Source organism: Monodelphis domestica, chromosome 3 (genome assembly GCF_027887165.1).
Source record: "Monodelphis domestica isolate mMonDom1 chromosome 3, mMonDom1.pri, whole genome shotgun sequence".
Classification (NCBI taxonomy): Eukaryota; Metazoa; Chordata; class Mammalia; order Didelphimorphia; family Didelphidae; genus Monodelphis; species Monodelphis domestica.
Window position 1 is genome coordinate 19,442,209 of NC_077229.1, and position 20,218 is coordinate 19,462,426.

General features: G+C 54.3%; 1 protein-coding gene across 6 annotated transcripts in view; it reads left to right on the forward strand.

Annotated features, from left to right (window-relative positions):
* MORC2 (MORC family CW-type zinc finger 2) overlaps positions 1 to 19,499 on the forward strand; it is a 66,451-nt gene extending 46,952 nt beyond the window's left edge. For 4 of the 6 annotated variants that reach the window (XM_056821475.1, XM_056821472.1, XM_056821476.1 and 1 more), the window contains 14 exons: positions 784 to 924; positions 1,012 to 1,166; positions 1,257 to 1,385; positions 7,445 to 7,550; positions 7,658 to 7,790; positions 8,271 to 8,345; positions 8,433 to 8,825; positions 9,564 to 9,707; positions 10,972 to 11,026; positions 11,132 to 11,273; positions 11,353 to 11,550; positions 11,639 to 11,732; positions 14,167 to 14,355; positions 14,806 to 19,499. In XM_056821475.1, the coding sequence (XP_056677453.1) occupies positions 784 to 924; positions 1,012 to 1,166; positions 1,257 to 1,385; positions 7,445 to 7,550; positions 7,658 to 7,790; positions 8,271 to 8,345; positions 8,433 to 8,825; positions 9,564 to 9,707; positions 10,972 to 11,026; positions 11,132 to 11,273; positions 11,353 to 11,550; positions 11,639 to 11,732; positions 14,167 to 14,355; positions 14,806 to 14,874 (2,023 nt within the window). In that variant the 3' untranslated portion in view covers positions 14,875 to 19,499. The remainder of the gene's footprint in view (positions 1 to 783; positions 925 to 1,011; positions 1,167 to 1,256; positions 1,386 to 7,444; positions 7,551 to 7,657; positions 7,791 to 8,270; positions 8,346 to 8,432; positions 8,826 to 9,563; positions 9,708 to 10,971; positions 11,027 to 11,131; positions 11,274 to 11,352; positions 11,551 to 11,638; positions 11,733 to 14,166; positions 14,356 to 14,805) is intronic. The other 2 variants (XM_056821474.1, XM_056821473.1) reach the window with 2 other exon arrangements.
* The last annotated feature ends 719 nt before the right edge of the window (positions 19,500 to 20,218 follow it).

Consider the following 20,218-nt stretch of genomic DNA (forward strand, 5'->3'; position numbering starts at 1 on the left):
ACCCTGGCTGGGTCTGTGGATGCCAGGCCAGAGAGCAGCTCAGGATGACCGTCCTCCCACGTAATTCAGTTTCAATGCTCAGGTGGGTGGTGCATGCCTGCAGTTGACTCATTCGCTCCTTGCTGTACGTGTGCCCTTGAGGTTTTCTCACAAAGTGCTTCACAGGTCCTGAAAGCAGTCCAGTGAGGCAGTGATCTTTGTCTCTCCCTTCTACAGATCAGGAAACTGAGGCTTACGGGTTAGACTTGCTAGGAAGTGTCTGAGGCTCGATCCAGCTCTCTGGCCTCTCTGCCAATGGCTAGGACAGCCACAGACCTGCCACTTCAGTATTGTTCACGTACTCGGTGGGGGTCTGCTGCCCATAGCTTCGGGGTTGGGAGGTGGGTCAGGCGGTCTAGCCACAATTGTCTTCTAGGTCAGAGAAGACCTGTGGACGGCGTGGCCATGCTGGCAAACGAGGGCTCCTTGAAGCCGGGGAGGGTAATGAGAGGATCAGGGCATTCAGCAGGCATGTAGTGAACGCTTATCCGCCTGAACTGAAAGTGTGATCTTGTGTGTGCAGACAGTGCCTGGGCTGTAGGGTTGAACAGTCTCAGTGTTTCCAGAAATGTGCTGGCACTCTTTGCCCCCTCCAGCAGCCTTCCACCATTCCAGAAAGCCCCAAAATGTATCTGTGATCTCTGAGGTTCGCCTAGCACTCGAGTGGCCTTTCCTGTTGTCTGAAAACCGTCTCCAGATTCAGTCGACACCTCTGCTTTAATGGATTCCCTCGTCTCTCTCCAGGGCCCTAAAGGAACCTAAGGAACTGAACTTTGTCTTTGGGGTGAACATAGAGCAGCGGGATTTGGATGGCATGTTTATCTATAATTGTAGTCGCCTGATTAAGATGTACGAGAAGGTGGGCCCACAGCTCGAGGGTGGCATGTGAGTATCTGCCAAGAAGCAGCTGGAACCCTCTTGGGAACCCCAAGATCCGTGAAGAATGGGCGTCTGTTTCTTTCTGTCTCCCAGGGCCTGTGGAGGGGTAGTTGGGGTGGTGGATGTCCCCTATCTGGTTTTGGAGCCCACCCACAACAAGCAGGACTTTGCTGATGCCAAGGAGTATCGTCATCTGCTGAAAGCCATGGGCGAGCACTTGGCCCAGTACTGGAAGGATGTGGCCATTGGTAAGGCAGTAGCAGGGAGGAGGACACAGGGGCCAAGGGCTCTTCCCTGCTGCTGCTAACAGCAGCTCTTGGGGTGGTTTTGCCTTCCAGCCCAGCGGGGAATCATTAAATTCTGGGATGAATTTGGCTACCTCTCGGCCAACTGGAGCCAGCCTCCATCCAGTGAGCTTCGTTACAAACGCAGGAGGGCGATGGAGATTCCCACCACCATCCAGTGTGGTGAGTACATGTGCCCACTGGTCAGCCAGAGGTCAGTGGCAGGAGTTGAGGTTTTGGTTTCAGATGCATCTTTTTTTCTTAATATTTTTTTTCCGGTTCTATGTAATAGCAATTCTTGACATTCAATTTTTAGAAATGTTGAGTTCCAAATTCCCTCCCTCTTCCCAGAGATGCCACATAACTTGATATACGTTATACATGTGCAGTTGTGCAAAACATACCTTTCTATCAGTAATATTGTGGAAGAAAACACAAGATAAAAGAATAAAGTAGAAAACGGTCTGCTTCGATTTGTATTCAGTCAGTCAGTTCTCTGAAGGTGGATGCATTTTTCATCATGAGTCCTTTATAGCATTGTATTGCCAAGAATAACTAGGTCATTCATAGTAGATCATCCTACAATATTGTTGTTGTTGTGCACAGTGTTCTGGTTCTGCCCACTTCACTGTGCATCCGTTCATACAAGTTTTCCCAGGTTTTTCTGAAACTTTCCTGCTCATCATTTCTTATAGCACAGCAGTATCCCATCACATTCATATATCACAGCCTGTTCAGCCATTCTCCAGTTTGATCCCTCAGTTTACAAATATTGACCATCACAAAGAGCCATTATAAATATTTTGGTGCATTAGAGTCCTTTTCCTTTTTGTTTTTTATCTTTTTGAGATAAAAACCTAGTCGTGATATTGCTGGACCAAAGAATATGCAGTTTTAGAGCCCTTTGGGCATAGTTCCAAATTGCTCTCCAGAATATTTGAATCCGTTCACAATTCCACCAACAGTGCATTAGGGCCCCACTTTTCCCACGTGCCCTTCAACATTTCTTATTTTCCTTTTCTATCATTTTAGATGGAAAGCTTATAGATATGAATGTTACTTCAGAGTTGTTTTAATTTGCATTTCTTTAATAATAGAGCATTTTTATATGAATGTAGTTTTTAATTTCTTCATCTGCAAATTTCCTAATCATTTATCAGTTGGGGAATGACTTGTATTCTAATACATTTGACTGAGTTCTCTACATATTTGAGAAATTGGCCTTTATTTTTTTTTTAATTTTTTTATTAATTAAAAAATTTTGCATTAATTTATTTAGTCAAATTAGAACATTATTTCTTGGTTACAAGAATCACATTATTTCCCTCCCTCCCCTTCCCCCATCCTTCCTGCAGCCGATGTGCAAGAAATAGGCCTTTGTCAGAGAAACTAAAAAAAAAAAATCATTTTTATGATTAGTGTATTTCACTGTCCCATTTTCCCTACTTATCCTACTCTCTCCTTTCATACCCTAGCCATCTTCATACATGTTTTGCATCACCTCCCCTGTTCCTGCCTCTCCCTTCTCTTATCTCCTTCTCTTGCTACTTCCCTTCAGGGTAAGATAGATTTCTATATTCATTTTGAGTTGGGTATGTTCTTCCCTCTTTGAGCCAATTCTGATGAGTTAGGTTTCAGTGTAGCCTGCCAGCACCTCATCTTTCCTTCCATTATAAAAGCTCTTTTGAGGGGGAAGCTGGGTAGCTCAGTGGATTGAGAACCAGGCCTAGAGACGGGAGGTCCTAGGTTCAAATCTGGCCTCAGCCACTTCCTAGCTGTGTGACCCTGGGCAAGTCACTTGACCCCCATTGCCTAGCCCTTATCACTCTTCTGCCTTGGAGCCAATACACAGTATTGACTCCAAGACGGAAGGTAAGGGTTTTAAAAATAAAATAAAAAAAATAAAAGCTCTTTTGATAATTTATTCTCTCTCTCCTTTCCCCTTTCTCCCAGTGCATCCTCTTTCTCATCCCTTTTATTTTTTAGATATCATCTTATAATAATCAATTCACTTATATAATCTTGTATCTATGTTTACTCCTCATAACTACTCTAATGATGATAAAAGAGTTACAAATATCATCTTCCTATGTAGGAATGTAAACAGTTTAACCTTATTGAATCACTTACGGTTTCTTTTTCCTGTTTACCTTTTTTTATGCTTCTCTTGAGTCAGGTTTTCTATTCAGCTCTGGTTTTTGCATCAGAAATACTCAAAAGCCTATTGTTCATTGAATGGCCCTTTTTTTCCCCTAAAGGATTATGCTATATGTAGGTCATGCATGGTTGTAATCCTAGAATATCATATTCTAAGGCCCCTTACTTAATTCTTTAATACAGAAACTGCTACATCTTGTGTTATCCTGATTGTGGCTTTGAGTCTTTTTTTTTCCCCCCTGGCTACTTTTGCAATATTTTCTTCTTGATCTGGGAGCCCTGGAATTTGATTTCTGTGAGTTTTCATCTTGGAATCTCTTTAAGGAGGTGATCAGTAGATTCTTTTATTTTCTATTTTACTCTCTGTTTCTAGAATATCAGGGCAGTTTTCCTTTAAAATTTATTTTTCAAAATAATGCTTAGGCTTTTTTTTTGATGACTTTCACAGGTAATCCAATAATTCTGAAATTATTTCTCCTAGATTTGTTTTCCAGGCCAGTTGTTTTTCCAGGAAGTTATTTCACATTTTCTTCTACATTTTCATTCTTTTGATTTTATTTAATTGTTTAATTTGTCATGGAGACATTAGCTTTCACTTGCCCAATTCTAATTTTTAAGAAATTATTTTCTTCATTGAGATTTTGTATACCCTTTTCCATGTGGCCAATTCTTTAAAAACTTTTTATTCAACACATCCCTTTCCTTTTCACACTATTGAAAGCATCATCTAGCATAATATAGACTATGTCTTTCATGTTTCCGCTTGTCATTTCAATCTCTGGAGATGAACGTGTGATGATGAACCTATGGCATGGGTGCCAAAGAATGGTATACAGAGCACCCTCTATGGCCACAAAGCCACCATTCACCCTCCCCACCCCACCCCATGTTCATTACTAGAAAGGCAGAGGGACTTGGGCAGAGCAGCTCCCCTCCCCCCTCTTCACCCTCCACTGTGCCTGATGACATTTTTTCACATCAATCACCCCTCTGCCCAGCAGTCCAAGGGGAGTGGGGGGGGAGGGGGGGTTGAGCACTAGGGACACTCCCCTCCCTCTCTCTCTCTACATTCACTGAGGGTATTCCTCATCTTCACCCACCCCTCCATCAAGCAGCCCAATAACAGTGCTTCCTCCTTCCCCTGTGTGGAGCGGAGGGGCATACCTGGCACTTGGTGGAGCACAGCACATAGTCTCTAAAAGGTTTGCCATCACTGTGCTAGACTTTTTTGCTTTAATTCTTTTGTTATTTTTTATCTTTTGTTCTTCCAGATGAATATAAATTTGTTTTTTTCTCTAGCTCAATATAAGATAATTTTTCAGTAATTTGATTGGGATGGCATTAAATAAATGGATTAGGGATATACCTTCTCAGTGGTACATGGTGCCTATTTAAAAATTGGCCATATGTTAGGGGACAAAAACAAAATTAATATAGAAAAGCTATATTAAATGTATTAAATATTAAATGTAATATTAAATGCATCCTCTTCAGACCAAAATGCAATAAAAATTTTATGTAAGGGACTGTGGAAGCACAAAGTAAAAATTAATTGGAGATTAACTAAAGAATAGGTGAGTTAAAGTCAAAGAAACAAATAATTTCATTAAAGAGAATGATAATGATAATGAAGATAATCATAATTTTATTAAAGAGGATGATAACCTGGGGGATACCACAAAAACTAAATTAGAGGAAAATTTATATCTCTAAATGTTTATATTAATGAAATTTTAAAAAAACAGATCAATGAATTGGAAATACAACTTAAAAAACTAGGGAGAAAAATTTTTGATTGTCAGCCAAACTAGAAATCCTAAAAATTAAACCAAAATCAATAACATTGAATGTTAAAGAAAACCATTAAATCCATAAATCTAGGAGTGGGTTTTATGGGGGGATGGAAATCAACAAAAAAGATAAACCACTGATTAATATGATTTTAAGAAAAAAGAAAATCAAATCACTAGTATTAAAGATGAAAAGTTTAGGGGCAGCTGGATGGCTAAATGGATTGAGAGCCAGGTCTAGAGACAGGAGGTCCTGGATTCAAATGTGGCCTCAGACACTTCCTAGCTGGGTGACCTTGGGCAAGTCACTTAACCCCACTGCCTCTCCCTTACTGCTCTTCTGCCTTAGAACCAATACTCAGTATTGATTCTAAGACGGAAGGTAAGGGTTTAAAAAAGTAAATAAAAATCAAAATAGTGAACATACCATCAAGGAAGATAAATTATTAGGAGTTGTTTTGCTCAATTATATGCCAACAAATTTGGCAATGGAAGGATGGTTATAGAAATACAGACTATCAGAGGAGGAAATAAAAAAATCTAAATAAACCTGTTTTAGAAAAAAGATATTATAAGTGGCAGCTGGTTGGTTCAGTGAATCTTGAGCTAGACCAAGAAATGGGAGTCCTGGGTTCAAATGTGACCTAGATGTGTGACCCTGAGCAAGTCACTTGACCCCATTGCCTAGCCCTTGTCACTCTTCTGCCTAAGACAGAAGGTAAGGGTTTAAAAAAAAATTATATAGGCTTGAATGAACTTTCTAAAAGAAAAAAGGCATTAGAATCAGAAGGATTCACAAATGAATTCTACCCATTATTTAAAGATCAAAATAATTCCAAAATTAAATAAACTATTCAAAATAATACGTAAAGAAATTTTGCCAATGTTTTATGAAACAAATATGGTACTGGTGTCCCTACTAGGAAGAGCAAATAATAGAGAAAGAAAATTACAGACCCATTTCATTCGTGAATGTGGATGCGGAAATCCTAAGTGACATACTAGCTAGGAGACTACAGCAACACATCACAAAGATTAATTGTGACCAAACGGGATTTCCATGGTTTACTATAAGAGAAACTATCAACATAACTTATCATATGAATATAACAAATAACTCACATGATTATATCAGTAGATGTAGAAAAAGCCTTTGATGTGTCCTCGGTCTAGGAAGTATCTTGAGGTCAAATTTGCACCCAGGACCCTGAGCCATCTGGCTGCTACCTCAGCCTGTTGTTTTTGGAGGCGTTACTTTCTTTGGGGGCCGAGACCTCCCTTTTCCTTTGGGACTTTGGATGGCAGCCTCGATTCTGTGCTCTTCTGAGTGCGTCCTAGGAACTTTGTATGGGCTCGGTTCTCCAGACGGTTTCTTGGCTTTGAACTTGATATGATAGATCGAGGCTCTGCTCCCTCGGGTCTTCGTGCCGCCATTGTCAGAGTTGGATCGGGGTGGGGGTGGAGGGTCTGCAAGTGTTCAGTGTGCAAGTAGAGCTCCGTTGGCTGGGCTCCGCTGTGAGCCCCCAGCAGCTCTGAGCAGGGCCTGGATCCCCTTGCGGACACTGCAGGAATGCTGTACCCGAGCCAGCAAAGGAACCCTGGGCGACCCCCTTCCCTCTGGAATCCTGATTTGGGTTTCCTCCTTTAGCCCCCAACTAAAGTGGATTTGAAAGCTCCTCCCGGTCTTGCTCCTTCTTTTGTCTTTGCTAAAGATAATGGGATTTGGGGCATCTCTTTGGGGCTGGGTGGGAGCCTGCTCCTGGTTTATGTGTTATCAAAGGGCCCCGGGCGGCCCCTGCCTCCAGCCTCCCTCTGACTGGGCCGCCGTGAGGGAGGGGCTATCCGGGGAGGGCCCTGGTGCCAGTGGGGACGGGGAAGAACCCGGAGAGGAAGCTGGCCCTCGCCCTTTGGTGAATAAAGTGGCTTAAAAGGCCTTTGGAGCGCGCCCAGGTGGGTCCCTGCCTGTTTTCTCTGCTATGTTTGAGTTATTGTTGCTGCCTCATTTTGTGTCAGTCGTTTCTGGATGTGCCCCCCCCCCCCGGCTCTTGGGAGCCCCCCAACTCAGGAAAGGGCCCTCTTAGCCTGGAGATTCCCGTTTGTGGATGGGCTTTTGGCCCACCTTTCACGCCAGCCAGCAGCCTCTCGGGCAGGATTCTGGAGCAGAACCAGCACTTCCCTGCCTGCCTCAGAGTCCCAGGACTGGTGTGGCTCCCGGGCTGTCTGCACAAGGATGGGGAGGCGTTTCCGGGGGGCCGGGCGGGCGGGCTGACGGCCCTGGCCGGTGCTGTTTGGCAGATCTGTGTCTGAAGTGGCGGACGCTGCCCTTCCAGCTGAGCTCTGTGGAGAGGGACTACCCGGACACGTGGGTGTGCACCATGAACCCCGACGCCGAGCAGGACAGGTGAGGGGCCGGCCGGCCGGCTGCCCGGGCCGGGAGGAGGAGGCTCAGCCCGAGGGGGGCCGGGCCTCGGCTCCTTCTCAGCACCACCTGTCTGTCGGGGGGCGCAGCTGCAGCGCGTCGGAGCAGAAGCAGAAGGTGCCTCTGGGGACCCTGAAGAAAGACTTTAAGAGCCAAGAGGAGAAGCAGAAGCAGCTGACGGAGAAGATCCGGCAACAGCAGGAGAGGCTGGAAGCTCTGCAGGTGGGTGGGCCCCAGGCTGCCCGACCCTGTGCTAATGTGGCATTCAAGGCTCTGGACTCCACCCCTGCCCCCACCAACTAGCTTGTCTCCTCCTTTCCCACAATTCCTGGGGCAGAATCAGAGGCCTCAGGGGTTAAGTGACTTGCCCAGGCTCACCCAGCTAGGAAGTGTCTGAGAACAGACCTGAATCCAGGACCTCGTGTCTCTAAACCTGGCTCTGCCCACCGAGCCACCTGGCTGCCCCCAGATCGAGGCTTCTGAAGACTTGTTGAGCTAATGAGTTTGGGGTGCCGGAAAGTGTCAGACCTTCAGGTCAGAAGCCTGGATAGGCATCCAGGCACAGCCCTGGAGCTGCGGCCTAAGCCTGCCTTGTCCAGGCTTGAACGTGTCTCTGGCGGACCCCCGCCTTGGCCCTCTGAGGGGGCGCAGACCGGGGGGGGGGTCGAGGGGCACCAGTGACCACCTCTGCTGTCCCTACAGAAGACGGTGCCTATCCGCTCCCCGGCTGACCTGAAGAAGCTGCCCCTGGAAGTGAGCGGCAGGCCAGCGATGGAGGTAAATGAACCCCCCCCCCCCAGCTTGGGGGCTTCTCCCCCCCCTCGGACCGTCGGGTAACCGTCACCCCTCTGTCCTCTCTGGCAGGAGTCCCACACCATCCGTCGAGTCTCACGGCCCAGGTCCCCCCCGCTGCCGGCCGTGATTAAGAACGCTCCGAGCCGCCCCCCGCCCCCGCCTCCCCTCCCCCCTCCGATGGCGAGGTCAGCCTTCCAGGCCAGAAGGGGCCCTCTGTCCATCTCCTCGAGACCGGCCCACTCGGCAGCCCAGGAGGAGGCCAGCACGTCCCGGATGTCCCCATCCACTCTGGCTCCCCGGAAGCCCAGCAGCACCATTGTCAAACCGGCTCCCAGAGTGGTCTCCGTGGTGAGGTCCCCCTCATCGCTTGTGCTGAATTCCAGGCCCCCCCGCGACGTGCCCATCCCCAAACCGGTGAAGACCCCAGTGCTCAAGAAGCCAGACCCGCCCAGTAAACCTCAGGTGATACTTTGCTTATCCGCCACCCGCAGCCCCCAGCAGTCTTGCCTGCCCTCCCCAGCAGAGATCTAGGCCTGCCCGGCGAGCTGGGGCCGTACGCTTGTCTCTCAAGCCCTGGCACTCAGTCCAGGAACATTTATGTCCGTTTTCCCAAGGAGGAAACGGAGGCACACGGGGCAGAGCCCAGGCGAACACTCTCCCAGAGCTCCTCCTGGGTAGAGATGTGCAGACAAGGGGCCCAGCGACCGTCCTGCTCTGGTCTCTCAGTGTGTGCCCATCAGTGTAGATGTGGAGGGAAGAAGCTCCCCTCTGGGACACTAAGTGGGCACACACTGGGCATGGCCGGACCAGCCGGGGCTGCCCAGGCTGTGCCACTGCCTTGCACTAGTGCGGAGCCTGGGGGGAGGGCCCTGGGCTGTTTGGCGCAGGGAGCACAGGCACAGCTTTGCCCAAGCGGGCAGAGGTCTGCTCGGGCTCCCTCCTCACGCCTCTGATCTCCTCCAGGCCGATGCCAGCCGCCCTCAGGGCTCTCCCCTGGACGATGCCCCTCAGAAGCCATCTCCGACCCGAGGCTTCCCGCACTCCCCTGGCCCCTCTCCGAAGGGGCAGGGCCTTGGGCCGCGGCGTCCCCCAAGAGGCCCAGGACCCCTCGGCCAGGGCACGCCGAGCGAGCCTTCCTGGAGAGCCCCCAGGAGTGCACGGGCCCGGCCCCTTTCCAAACGCGGCTCCTTGTCCCTCCAGATCGTCAGTGCCCGGAAGAGAAGCTTCACCCTGACGGAGGACGAGGCTGAAGAAGACGGAGACCGGAGGAAGGAGAAATCCAAGCGGGGCAAAGTCCTCATGGTGAAAGACGAGAGGAAAGAGTCGAGTGAAGTGGTGGTAGAGGTGAGGCCTCCTTCCCGGCCGGAAGCCCCTTGAGAGCTCACCGGGGCTGGCCCAGGGTGGGCTCAGGGACTCCAGCGTGCGTGTGCGGCTTCTGCCAGGTGGGGCACGTACAGCATGGCACAGTCCTTCGGGAGAGGAGAGAGCTGGTGCCGAAATGTAGCCCGGCGACGCTGGGTTCAAGTTTTACCCCTGGTCACCTCCCTCGGCCTCGAAGGTGCCTCCCAGCTCTGCGGAGTCCGTGGTCCCATGGCCTTGGGGGATTGGGACAGGCCCTGGCAGGGGGCTGCACTCAAAGGGCTCTTGCAGGACAGGAAGAGCCTCGGTGGCCCGTCTGTCAGTGACCGACCAGACCAGTGCTTGGGGGATCGGTGCCGTTTTCTGGCCCTCTGGCCTCCGCCACCCCAGATGGTGACTGGTCGCTTGAGCGTCTGGACTGAACTAGAGGCAGCGGGTGGTGCGGGTCCTGGAGGGCTTCCTCCCAAGGGGACAGGCTGATGCCAGGCAGGCTCTTGGGCAGGGCTGGGAAATGGTCAGAACGGCTGGGGGCTCACCATCGGATCATGAGCCTCGGCCCCCCGGGCAGAGCGCAGCCTTCCCCTCCGGCGGGCCCCCTCGAGTCCTCCCTGGGCCCCGGCTCCCCCGGAGGATGGTCCCAGCACCAGAAGTGCTCGCGCTCAGCCTCCGTGTCACGGCGGAGTCGCAGCCCCTCGGGCTCTCCCTGTCCCTCTCCACAGCTGCTGCTCAGGCCGTGCCCGTGACTGACCTTCTCACTTCTGGGACCCCCCCTTTTCCTCCCCGAGTCCAGTGCCTGCCTCGCCGGCACCCGCCGCTCTTCTCTCTGCTCCCTGCTCCTGCCCCCCCCAACATGTCTTAGGTCTCTCCTCCATCTCTCCTGCCTAGAGGACTCCCCCGAGCCCCCTCTGCCGCCTCCTGCCCCCACCCCTAGGCTCCCCCCACGGCCCAATCTAGCGCCCTCTTTCCAGTCCTCGTCCTTGCTGGGGCCCAGCTCCCCCCTCGCTGGTGGTTTGTAGATTGGCTTTTCCAGCCCCCCCTCGTGCCCCACCCCTCTCACTCCGCGGGGGGCTCCCGCTCGCCCCCAGCCAGGCTGCTGCCAAGCCCTGCAGCGTCTGCTGTGCCCGACCTGTGCCGGCAGCCCAGGCTACCGCGGAAGCGCTTTGGGGGGGAGGGGGGAGGGGGGAGGGGGCCGGGGCGGCACTTCCTGGGCTGCCTTCGGACCGTGCTCTGCTTTGGGGTCTGTTCGCAGCTCTCAGACAGCGCCAGTGAAGAAGACTTGGTTGAACTGAAGAAAGCCCAGAAAGGTAAGGCGGGAAGGCAGGCCGGCCTGGGAGAGGAGGCCGGCCTGGGGCCAGGGCGGGGACCGGCCGCTGGGGGGCTGCTCGGCAGGCGCGCTGCTGTCTCTGCAGACAAAGGGCTCCACGTGGAGGTCCGCGTGAACAGGGAGTGGTACACGGGCCGCGTGACTGCCGTGGAGGTGAGCAAACACGTGGTGCGCTGGAAGGTGAAGTTCGACTACGTGCCCACGGATACCACGCCCAGGGACCGCTGGTAAGGCCCGGGCAAGCGGGGGGCGGCCGCTCCCGGCACACGAGCCCCCGAGGCCGCCCTCAGCCCGCGCTCTTTGCAGGGTCGAGAAAGGCAGCGACGACGTGAGGCTGATGAAGCCCCCCTCCCCGGAGTACCAGAGCCCCGACACGCAGCAGCAGGGGGACGAGGACGTGATCGCCATCGAGCCCTCCACCTCTGACTGCATCCGGATCGAACCCGACACCACCGGCCCCAGCAGCAGCCACGAGGCCGTGGACCTGCTGGTCCAGACCCTGCGGTGAGCCTCCGCCCCGGCCCGGCGTGGCACGCGCAGCCTGCATGCGCCGCCGCCTCCTGAAGCTCTTCTCTCTGCTTCCTCTTCGTAGGAATTGTCTCCGGTACTTCCTGCCCCCCAACTTCCCCATCTCGAAGAAGGAGCTGAGTTCTATGAGCCCGGAGGAGCTGATGGCCTTCCCTTTGGTGAGTCGAGGGGGTCCCGGCTGACAGCCCCCTCCCCTCCCCTCCCCTGCCCAGGGTCAGGCCGTCGGTCTCCGGACATGGAAGGCCGGCGAGGCGGGTGGCTCAGGCCGCCTTTGGGACGATCCCGTGTGCCGGCAGCCTGGCGCTTCCAGATTCCTTGTTCCAAACTGGAACCCCCAAAGCCAATTTCAGACATTCCAGAGCTCTGGAATGGTGACGCTCGAGCCTGGGCCCTGGAGCCATGGCCGGGGGGAGCCCCGGCGTGAGGAGCAACACGCGTGGGAGGGTCCAGAGAAAACGGGCCCTCGTCGCACGCGAGGAGCACCCAGCCTCTGCCGGCTCTCCAGAAGCCGTCGGCTTTACCCTCCGGGGAGGAGCTTTCGCGGGGACATTGGGCAGCGGGCGGCTGCCTGATGGGCCGCGGATCCCTTTTGTGTGCTTGGTAGCCCTCGGTCTTTGGCCGCCAGAGCCTCCTGCCCACAGACGGTCGTTCAGGCTTCCTTGGCCAAAGGGCCCGAGAGGGTCCAGGCCGCTGGGTGATGGGCGTCGGGCCGGCTCAGACCGGGGCTCACCAGGACGGATGTCCAAGAGCCAGCTCAGAGTCCGGGTCGAAGAGCGTCCAGTGAGGCTTTCGCGTGTGATCGCTTGGTTCTGCTTGTCCGGGCCCTACGACAACCCAAGCCCAGACTCCAGCCGGGTTTGGATGGATGGACCCTCCAGACGGTTGGTGTGACAGCTGTACCTCTGGGACAGGGCAGCGGTCAGGAAGCTGGTCGGCATGGGACAATGGCCTGGGCTGGGGGGCAAGACCGAAAGTCCCCGAAAACCGGGGCCCTGTTCTCTGACACTGCGGGCCATCGGAACCCGGGCCCCTCCACCCTGTCCCTGAAGAGCTGGGCTGCGCCCGGTGCCAAGGGGAGCCTCAAAGAAACGCCGAGGCAGCCACGTGGAAGGCCGCCAGAGGCAGGCAGCATCCCGGGGCCCTGGGGATGCCTGGAGAAATGAGGAAGGCGCCTCCGTGGCCTTCTGAGGGGAGCCCACAGGAGCCCACGGCACGCCGGAGTCTCCGTAGTTGATCGATTGGGCCCAAGATACGATGCCAAAAACATGCCACCGGCAGAAGGTGTTCAGGAGAGAGCTCGGCACCATCTTGGTCTGGCTGCACAGAGCCCGAGTTTGGCCTGTAATGGTGATCCTGGCCTTGGAGACCGTCTGCTCCAGGGGACAGAGCCTAGTTTGAGGCAGTCGGGCCTGCCTCCTGCAGACCAGAGTGTGTGGCCGGCCGGGAGGCCCGATCATCCTGGGGACAGACTTTTGAAGCTCATCTTCCCGACGGGGCACCCGAGGCGGATGGCCGTGGGGAAGGGGCCGAAATAGCGGACGCTCTGGGCCAGGGCTCACGTGGGCAGGCCCCAGGGTCTCCGTGATGGTTAAGTCCTTTTTGTTGGCTTCCCTAACTGAGCTCTGCTTGTTTGCTTTGGCTCTTTATTCTCTTGGAGCAGATTCAGCTGGAGAAATGCTGAAGGCCACGTAGGGTGGGGTTGGCAGGCCCTGGTGGTGGTGAGGCTCCCGGCCCTCAGGCATGATCTAGGCCTATCGAGACCGCGTAGATGAGATGAGCAGGTGGGCCTGTGAGCTGCTCGATGCCTCTCCAGGAAGGCAAGCCTCAGAGGGCAGAGCAGGGAGCCAGTGCAAACTCCCTCCCAGTGTGGGCCAGGGGAGAGCATCCAGAAGTTGCCTGGGCTGTCCGGCCAGGTGCCGAGCTCCCTGTTCTGAAGGTCTTTAAGCTGAGGCTGGGCCTGGGTAAAGGAGAATGTAGGATGTCCTCAGAGGCCCAGATAGCATCTACCAGGAGGTCCTCCTCTTAGTCCTCACAGTCTTTGGGAGACTATCGTTGTGTCCATTTTAGAGATGAGTGGACTGAGGCAAACCAAGGCCAGGGTGACACCATAGTGCACAGAGTGCTGGGCCTAGAGTCAGGGAGACTCCCGACTCCAAACTTGGCCTCAGACACTAGCTATGTGACCCTGGCTGAGTCATTTAACCTCGTTTGCCTCCATTTCCCACTCCAGGGTCTTTGCCCAGAGAAGCCCATGTAGTGAGGATCTGCCTCCCTCAAGCTCTCTCGCAGCTCCCCGCATCCCTTCTGGCATTGTGGCGGGCTTTATGCCCGAGAGGAAGATCGTGCTCACTGTCCCTGTTAGGCTTCTCCTGTTTCCTCTACTTCAAGTGATCATCAATAACCTCATGGAATAGAATCCTTGAAGTTCCTGAATAGTCATTTTAGTCCTACAAACCTCAAAGGGGGTCACTGACGACAGCCTCTTGGCTCCGGGCCTCGCACCTCCCTCCTTGGGTCCTGGGGCTGGGAATGAGCCTCGTGATGGATGATTGGCCGGGCCCACCCTGACCCTGCCTTCCTCCTCCTCTCCAGAAGGATTACTTCAAGCAGTACGAGGTGGGGCTGCAGAACCTGTGCAACTCGTACCAGACCCGGGCCGATGCCCGTGCCAAGGCCTCCGAGGAGAACCTCCGCGCCTCGGAGAGGAAGCTTCGAGAGACTGAGGAGAAGCTGCAGAAACTGAGGACCAACATCGTGGCCCTGCTCCAGAAAGTGCAAGAGGTGAGAGAGGGCCTGTCCCAGGCTGCCCGTGGCTCTGGATTCGAGTCCTGCCCAGAGCTGCCTCTGTGGGACCCAGATTAGAGAGGCAGAGCTGAGGGTGGCCTCTGGTCCCGAGCGCCTCCTGAGGAAGCGGCAAGGGTCGCTGAATGTCCACCGCCCTTCGTGGGGCTCTGAGGCCTCCCAGCCTTGCTGACACGGGCAGCAAAATGCCTACAAAGCGTGTTCCGAGTTATTTTTGATGGGAGGGTGCCGGGGAAAACTGACCCATGGAGTCGGAAGGGTCCTAGGAGTTAGGACAGCCTGGGCAAAGGTGTGGAGGCTGGGGGTGAAATGCCAGGCAGCTTCCAGGAGGGGGTGACGGGGGTCAAACGCGGGAAGGGCAGCCGGACCTAGAGAGGGTGCCCGGAGCGTGGCGTGCCCTGCTCAGGCCTTTCTCTCCCGCCACTTTAGGACATCGACATCAATACTGACGACGAGCTGGACGCCTACATCGAGGACCTCATCACCAAGGGAGACTGAGCGAGGTGCCAGCGGGCGGCCTGGAGGCGGGCACCACGGCCGGGGTGGCCCCGGGCGGCCGCAGAGGATGGCGCCTGGCCCGGCGCGCCAGAGCGGGGCAGCATCTCTTCTCAGGCGCAGACCCACCCGGGACCCCTGGGTTGTTGCAAAGGAAGCTTTGAAACCGTGTAGTTCTTCAGATTTCCCTCCTTTTGTTTATAAATATTTATTTTTAAAGAAACGAGGCCCCGCGAGATAATGCTTTTTCATTTCTAGCAGCGGGATGGGTCTTCCCGGAGGTCCGCTCCTCTCCCCGTCCCTCTGCCCCTGCCTGGGCACGGAAGGGGGCAGGAGACAGCCTCGGCGAAGCCCGTTTCTGACCTCGGAGGAGGAGCGAGGAAGAAGCCGACGTGGGCCGGGCGTCCCGGCGGGTCCCGTGTGTCCTCCCGAGCCATCGTCACCAGCCTTAGCGGACTCTCCCCGAACTGCTGCCAATAAAAGGTTTAAAACTGCCCCCTCCATCTTTCTCTCTTCTTTGCTGCCTCGAAGACTTCCGGGCGCGAAGATGGCCGGACCGAAGGCCGCCCAGGATCCTGGCTCGGGGCCCCGAGGGCGCCCGGCGGCCAGATGCACTCTGTGTGGGCCGTGGCTAAGCGGCGCCTGCACGTCGACGTGCTGCCTCTGTACACGTGTATGGGTGCGAGGCCGGTCTAGACCTGCCTTGTCCCTGGCGCCCGAGGGCACCGCTCTAGACGAGCCCTGGGGGGAGGCGACGTCCAGCATGCCCTGCGCCCGGACCAGGAACGCTCAAGTCCCGATCTGCCTGCAGACACTGGTTGGGGGCTTGGAGCGATTCATGTTTCCACTCCCTGCTGCCTCTGTTTTCGTCCTCTGAAATGGGGGTAACGGCGCCTCCCTCCCAGGGGTCGGAGGGCTCCCAGGAGACCCCTTGAGGAGGAGCCGCTTTGGAAGCCTTAAAGCTCCTGGCGTGGGTGAGCTGCTATCGTGGTCCTTTTCACCATCGTCCAAGAGCGAGGCACGAAGAACTCGAGGGATCTGTCCATCCTGGCGCTGTCAGAGGCAGGATTCAAACCCAGCTCTCTGGGCTCCCAATTCTGGTGCTACGTCCTCTCCCGGGGCTGCCCGCCTCCCAGAAGCTCACTGTCCCCGTGGATCCCGCGGGCTGTGCGTTACTGTCTGTGTCTGTTGTGTTCAGTATTGCCCTTGGGAGCGCCCGGGACCTCGGCAGATACGAGACGGCGTCTGCGGTCAGGAAAACCTGCCTTCAGATCTGGCCTCCGTTTCCTCGTCTGTACAAATAAACTGGAGAAGGAAATGACCAACCGCTCGTCTCTGCCAAGAAAACCCCAAATGGGATGGTGACGTCACGTAGAACCAAAACCACAGAACTGGCCAGGAAGTGGGCTCAGCCGCCCCCCCCCCCATCCCCAGGATGACCTTTGCCCCACTTTGACCCCGTCCTTCCAGATCACTGGACAGCTAGCTCTCTGAGGTGGCCCCCAGGAGAACTCGCACTCTGTACTTGATCGTGGCCCAGACAGGCACTAAATACACACTCGGCCCAAAGCCCATCTTGCTCTGTTTTGCCGCTGCCCCCCAAAAGGTGGCGGGGCCGGGGAAGCCCCCTCTCTGGAGTGTCCCGTGGGGGCTCCCTTTGTGCACTCTGGCTCGAATTTCGGCAGCCTCTTGTGGGAGGGAGGCCGGATGGGAGGCTGGACTTGCGGGCGCCGGGCCGGGCCCTCGGATGTTCCACGTTCTTGGCGGCTGGCCTCCTGCTCATCGATGCCCAGCTGGTGGCCACCAAAGACAGTGCCCGGACAGAGGGCCAGGCTCGGGCCGGCCTCCAGCCTTGGCCTCCTCATTGTAAAATAGGGATGCGGCAGTCTGTGGGGCCGGGAAAACGCTGGCCGGCCCAGTGGGCCTGCGGCTCTGAAGAAGAACCCGGAGTTGGGCTTCTGAGTGTGTTGTAGTCGGGGCTCTGGCAGGACTTGTGCTCTAAGCCGGATAAGCTGGAGGGCCGCCGGGGGAAGGGCCGGGAGGGGGTCTGGGGGGGGGGGGTCCAGCAAGATGACTTCTGAGTGGGGCGCCGCAGGGCTCTCGCAGGAGGGGCATGGGCATGGGCATCCCGCAGGCCCGGTGGTGATGATGCGGTGCGGCCACTAGGTGGCGCCGAGCCTGGGAAGAAGAAGGCGACAGGGACTGCAGCCCTGCTGGACTTAGGAAGATCCCGAGTTGCCTCTTTAAAGGGTGGCTCTTCCTTTGGGGTGAGTGAGATGTGTGCTTGCACGCGGCTGAGCCGGAGGGGAGCCCGCTGGGGACGGTTTACAGACAGTGTTTGGCTTGGTGGACTGATGGGAGGGCCGGGTCCAAGTGGGCTGGAGCAGCGTGGCCAGGTCTCCTACCTCCCACGTGCAGCATTGAGTCTGAGGGGAAGTGAGGCCGCCCGCCGTGTTTATTAAGCACTGGGGACCCCCCAGAAAAGAGCAAACAGTCTCCAGGCAATCGAGCACAGTCCGACGTCTACAAGATAATCTCAGGGAAGGCCTCTTGCAGAAGGTAGGAAGCCGGCTGGGGATGCAGGGAAGCCAGGGTAGTCGGAAGAGAATTCTAGGCACGGGGATCCACGTGGAGATGCTCAAGGCCCGGAGCATGCTTTATGATGAGCCAAAAAGCGGGACCTTTCCGGCCCTCCTCACACCTTCCAGGGCTTCCCACCCACCCTCTCAGCGGAGGATCTTTCATAGTTCCCTTTGCCCTCTTCCTCGTCTTCTCGTGTCCAGGCCTTCTGCCACCAGCATCTACCCCGTAGATGAAGAGGTGGCCTTGCTCTTTGCCAAAGCGAACCCCGCTCTGCTCCAGTCGTGCTCTTCCCGGCTCCTCCATCAGATTGCCCCCCTCGTCACCCCCATTCATTCTGTCACCGTGTTCCATCTCCCCCTGCTGGTTCATTCCATGCTGCCTGCACACGTTTGTGTCTTCTCCATCCTGAAGAAAATCCTCACTTGGTCCTTCTGCCCCCAATATCGTCCCGTCTCTCTTGCCCTTTGTGGGTCTACACAGGGGTCTCCACTTCCTTCTCTCCTTACCCCGATGATCCGTCTTCCAATCATTGCTGCTCTCTCCAAAGGGAACGATTATCTTAGTTGCCCAACCCAATGGGCTTTTCTCAGTCCTCTCCAACCTTTGATCCTGTTCAATGCTCTCCTCTGGGTTTTCAGGACGCCACGTCTCCTGGCCCTCCTCTCCTCTTATATGCTGCTTGATTTGGTCATCTCATAAGTTCCCGTGAATTGTGAATTCAGTTGTGCAGATTCTCCTATTTACCTTTCCTGCTCCAGGCTTCTGCTGATCCCCCATTTCACACCTCTCAAAACATTTCTCGCTGGATTTCCGATAGTCATCTTCGACTCCTCAGTTTCCCCTAAACCCTCCTCCCTCCTGTCATTCCTGTTCCTGTCGAGGACAACCTCCTCCCCATTCCTCAGGCTCTCCACCCAGGAACTGTCCTGGACGCCTCACAGGATCTAGGATCCCTTGAACCCATCTCAGCCACAGACCTAATCATGGTTCCACTCAAAGATTTGGACCTGGTTATTCAAAGAATCCCCTCTTCACACATAGCTCACAAGTGGTTTTCCAGGATCTGCTGAAAATCCTGTCATGTGTGACCTAAAATAGCCTGTTCCACTTTGGGAATAACTGGATGGATGGATGGGTGGATGGATGGATGGGTGGATGGATGGGTAGATAGATGGATGAGTAGGTGGATGGGTGGATGGATAGATGGGTAGATGTGTGGATGGATGTGTGGGTGGATGGGTGGATGTGTGGGTGGATGGATGGGTAGGTAGGTGGATGGATGGATGGGTAGATGTGTGGGTGGATGGGTGGATGGATGGGTAGATAGATGGATGGGTGGGTGGATGGATGGATGAGTAGATGTGTGGATGGATGGGTGGATGTGTGGGTGGATGGATGGATGGATGGATAGATGGGTGGATGGGTGGGTGGATGGGTGGATGGGTTGGTGAAAGATCATTAAATATTGACTTTGTGCCAAGCACAATGCTTCGTTCTGGGGGTCCAAGTACAAAAGCAGAAACCGTCCCTGCTCTCAAGAAGCGTATACTAATGGGAGGGATACCCCAGACAAGGGAATGCCTTTGGGCAGGGCACTTTGGTTTGGGAAGTTGTCGGGGTGGTAAGAAGAGCCCTACCAGGCTCTCTCCAGCAGGAATGGCGGGGTGGATTGGATTAGAGTTCCAGAACTAGAAAGGGGAGAGGTAGGAGGTGAGGGCCGTGTCACAGGGCATGATCAAGAAGCTGGCTACTAAAGAAAGGAAGGTGGACCTAGACAGGACTGTGTGATGAAAGGGTTTGGGGCTAACACGGCCGAGTCCTCTAGGCATGGTCTCTGCGAGGGAGATGGGCCAGTCCCATCAGTTCTCGAACTTTTTGGTCTCAGGACCCCTTTACACTCTTAAAAAATTGAGGATTCCCCAAAGGGCTTTGTTTGTGTGGGTTATCTTTCTCAATACTTACTGTAGTAGAAAAATAAGCTGATGCATTTCAAAAATATTTATTAACTAATTTAAAAACAATAAACCATTCCTGCTAATATAAAAGATTTTCTTGAAAGGAATTCTGTGTTCCAAAAACAGTGAAAAGGGTGGCATTGTTTGACCTATTTTTGCAAGTCTCTCATGTCTGTTGGCTTCTCCTGTCTGCTCCTTCGTCTTTGCTGCTTGGCCAAGCTATATGAAGAAAATTCAGCCCCATGGAGATAGTTGGAAAAGGAAGGCGTATCTTAATGGTCAAAGCGTGTCTTGTAAGTATTATTATAAAAATACTTTTGACCTTGCAGGCCTTGGGAAAGGCTGGAGAGGCCCGTAGGCCACACTGGAGGACTGCTGGGCTATAAAATGTCCAGACAGCAGAGAAATGTCCTTGACTCGCAAGCTTAAATTTTCTTCTTTGTATCTTCTACCGGGTTGGCTGGGTGGTGCCAAAATGAACATAATGCTGGGCCAGGAGTCTGGAAGACTTTTCCTGAGGTCCAGTCTAGCCTCAGACCCTTAGAAGCTCTGGGACCTTGGACAAGTCACTGAATTCTATTGCCTCAGTTCCCTCCTCTGTCAAACAAGCTGGAAAAGGAAATGGCAAACCGCTCTCCTATCTCTGCCAAGAACTCCCCAAATGGGGTCACAGAGTCTGACATGACTGAATTGACTAAATGAAACAAAAACTTCTCTCCAATCTTCCTGGTTCTACCTCTGAAAGCAAGCAGAACCCACCTGATCCTGCCGTCAGCCATTTAACAGGTAGGGAGCGAACAGCCCTGGGA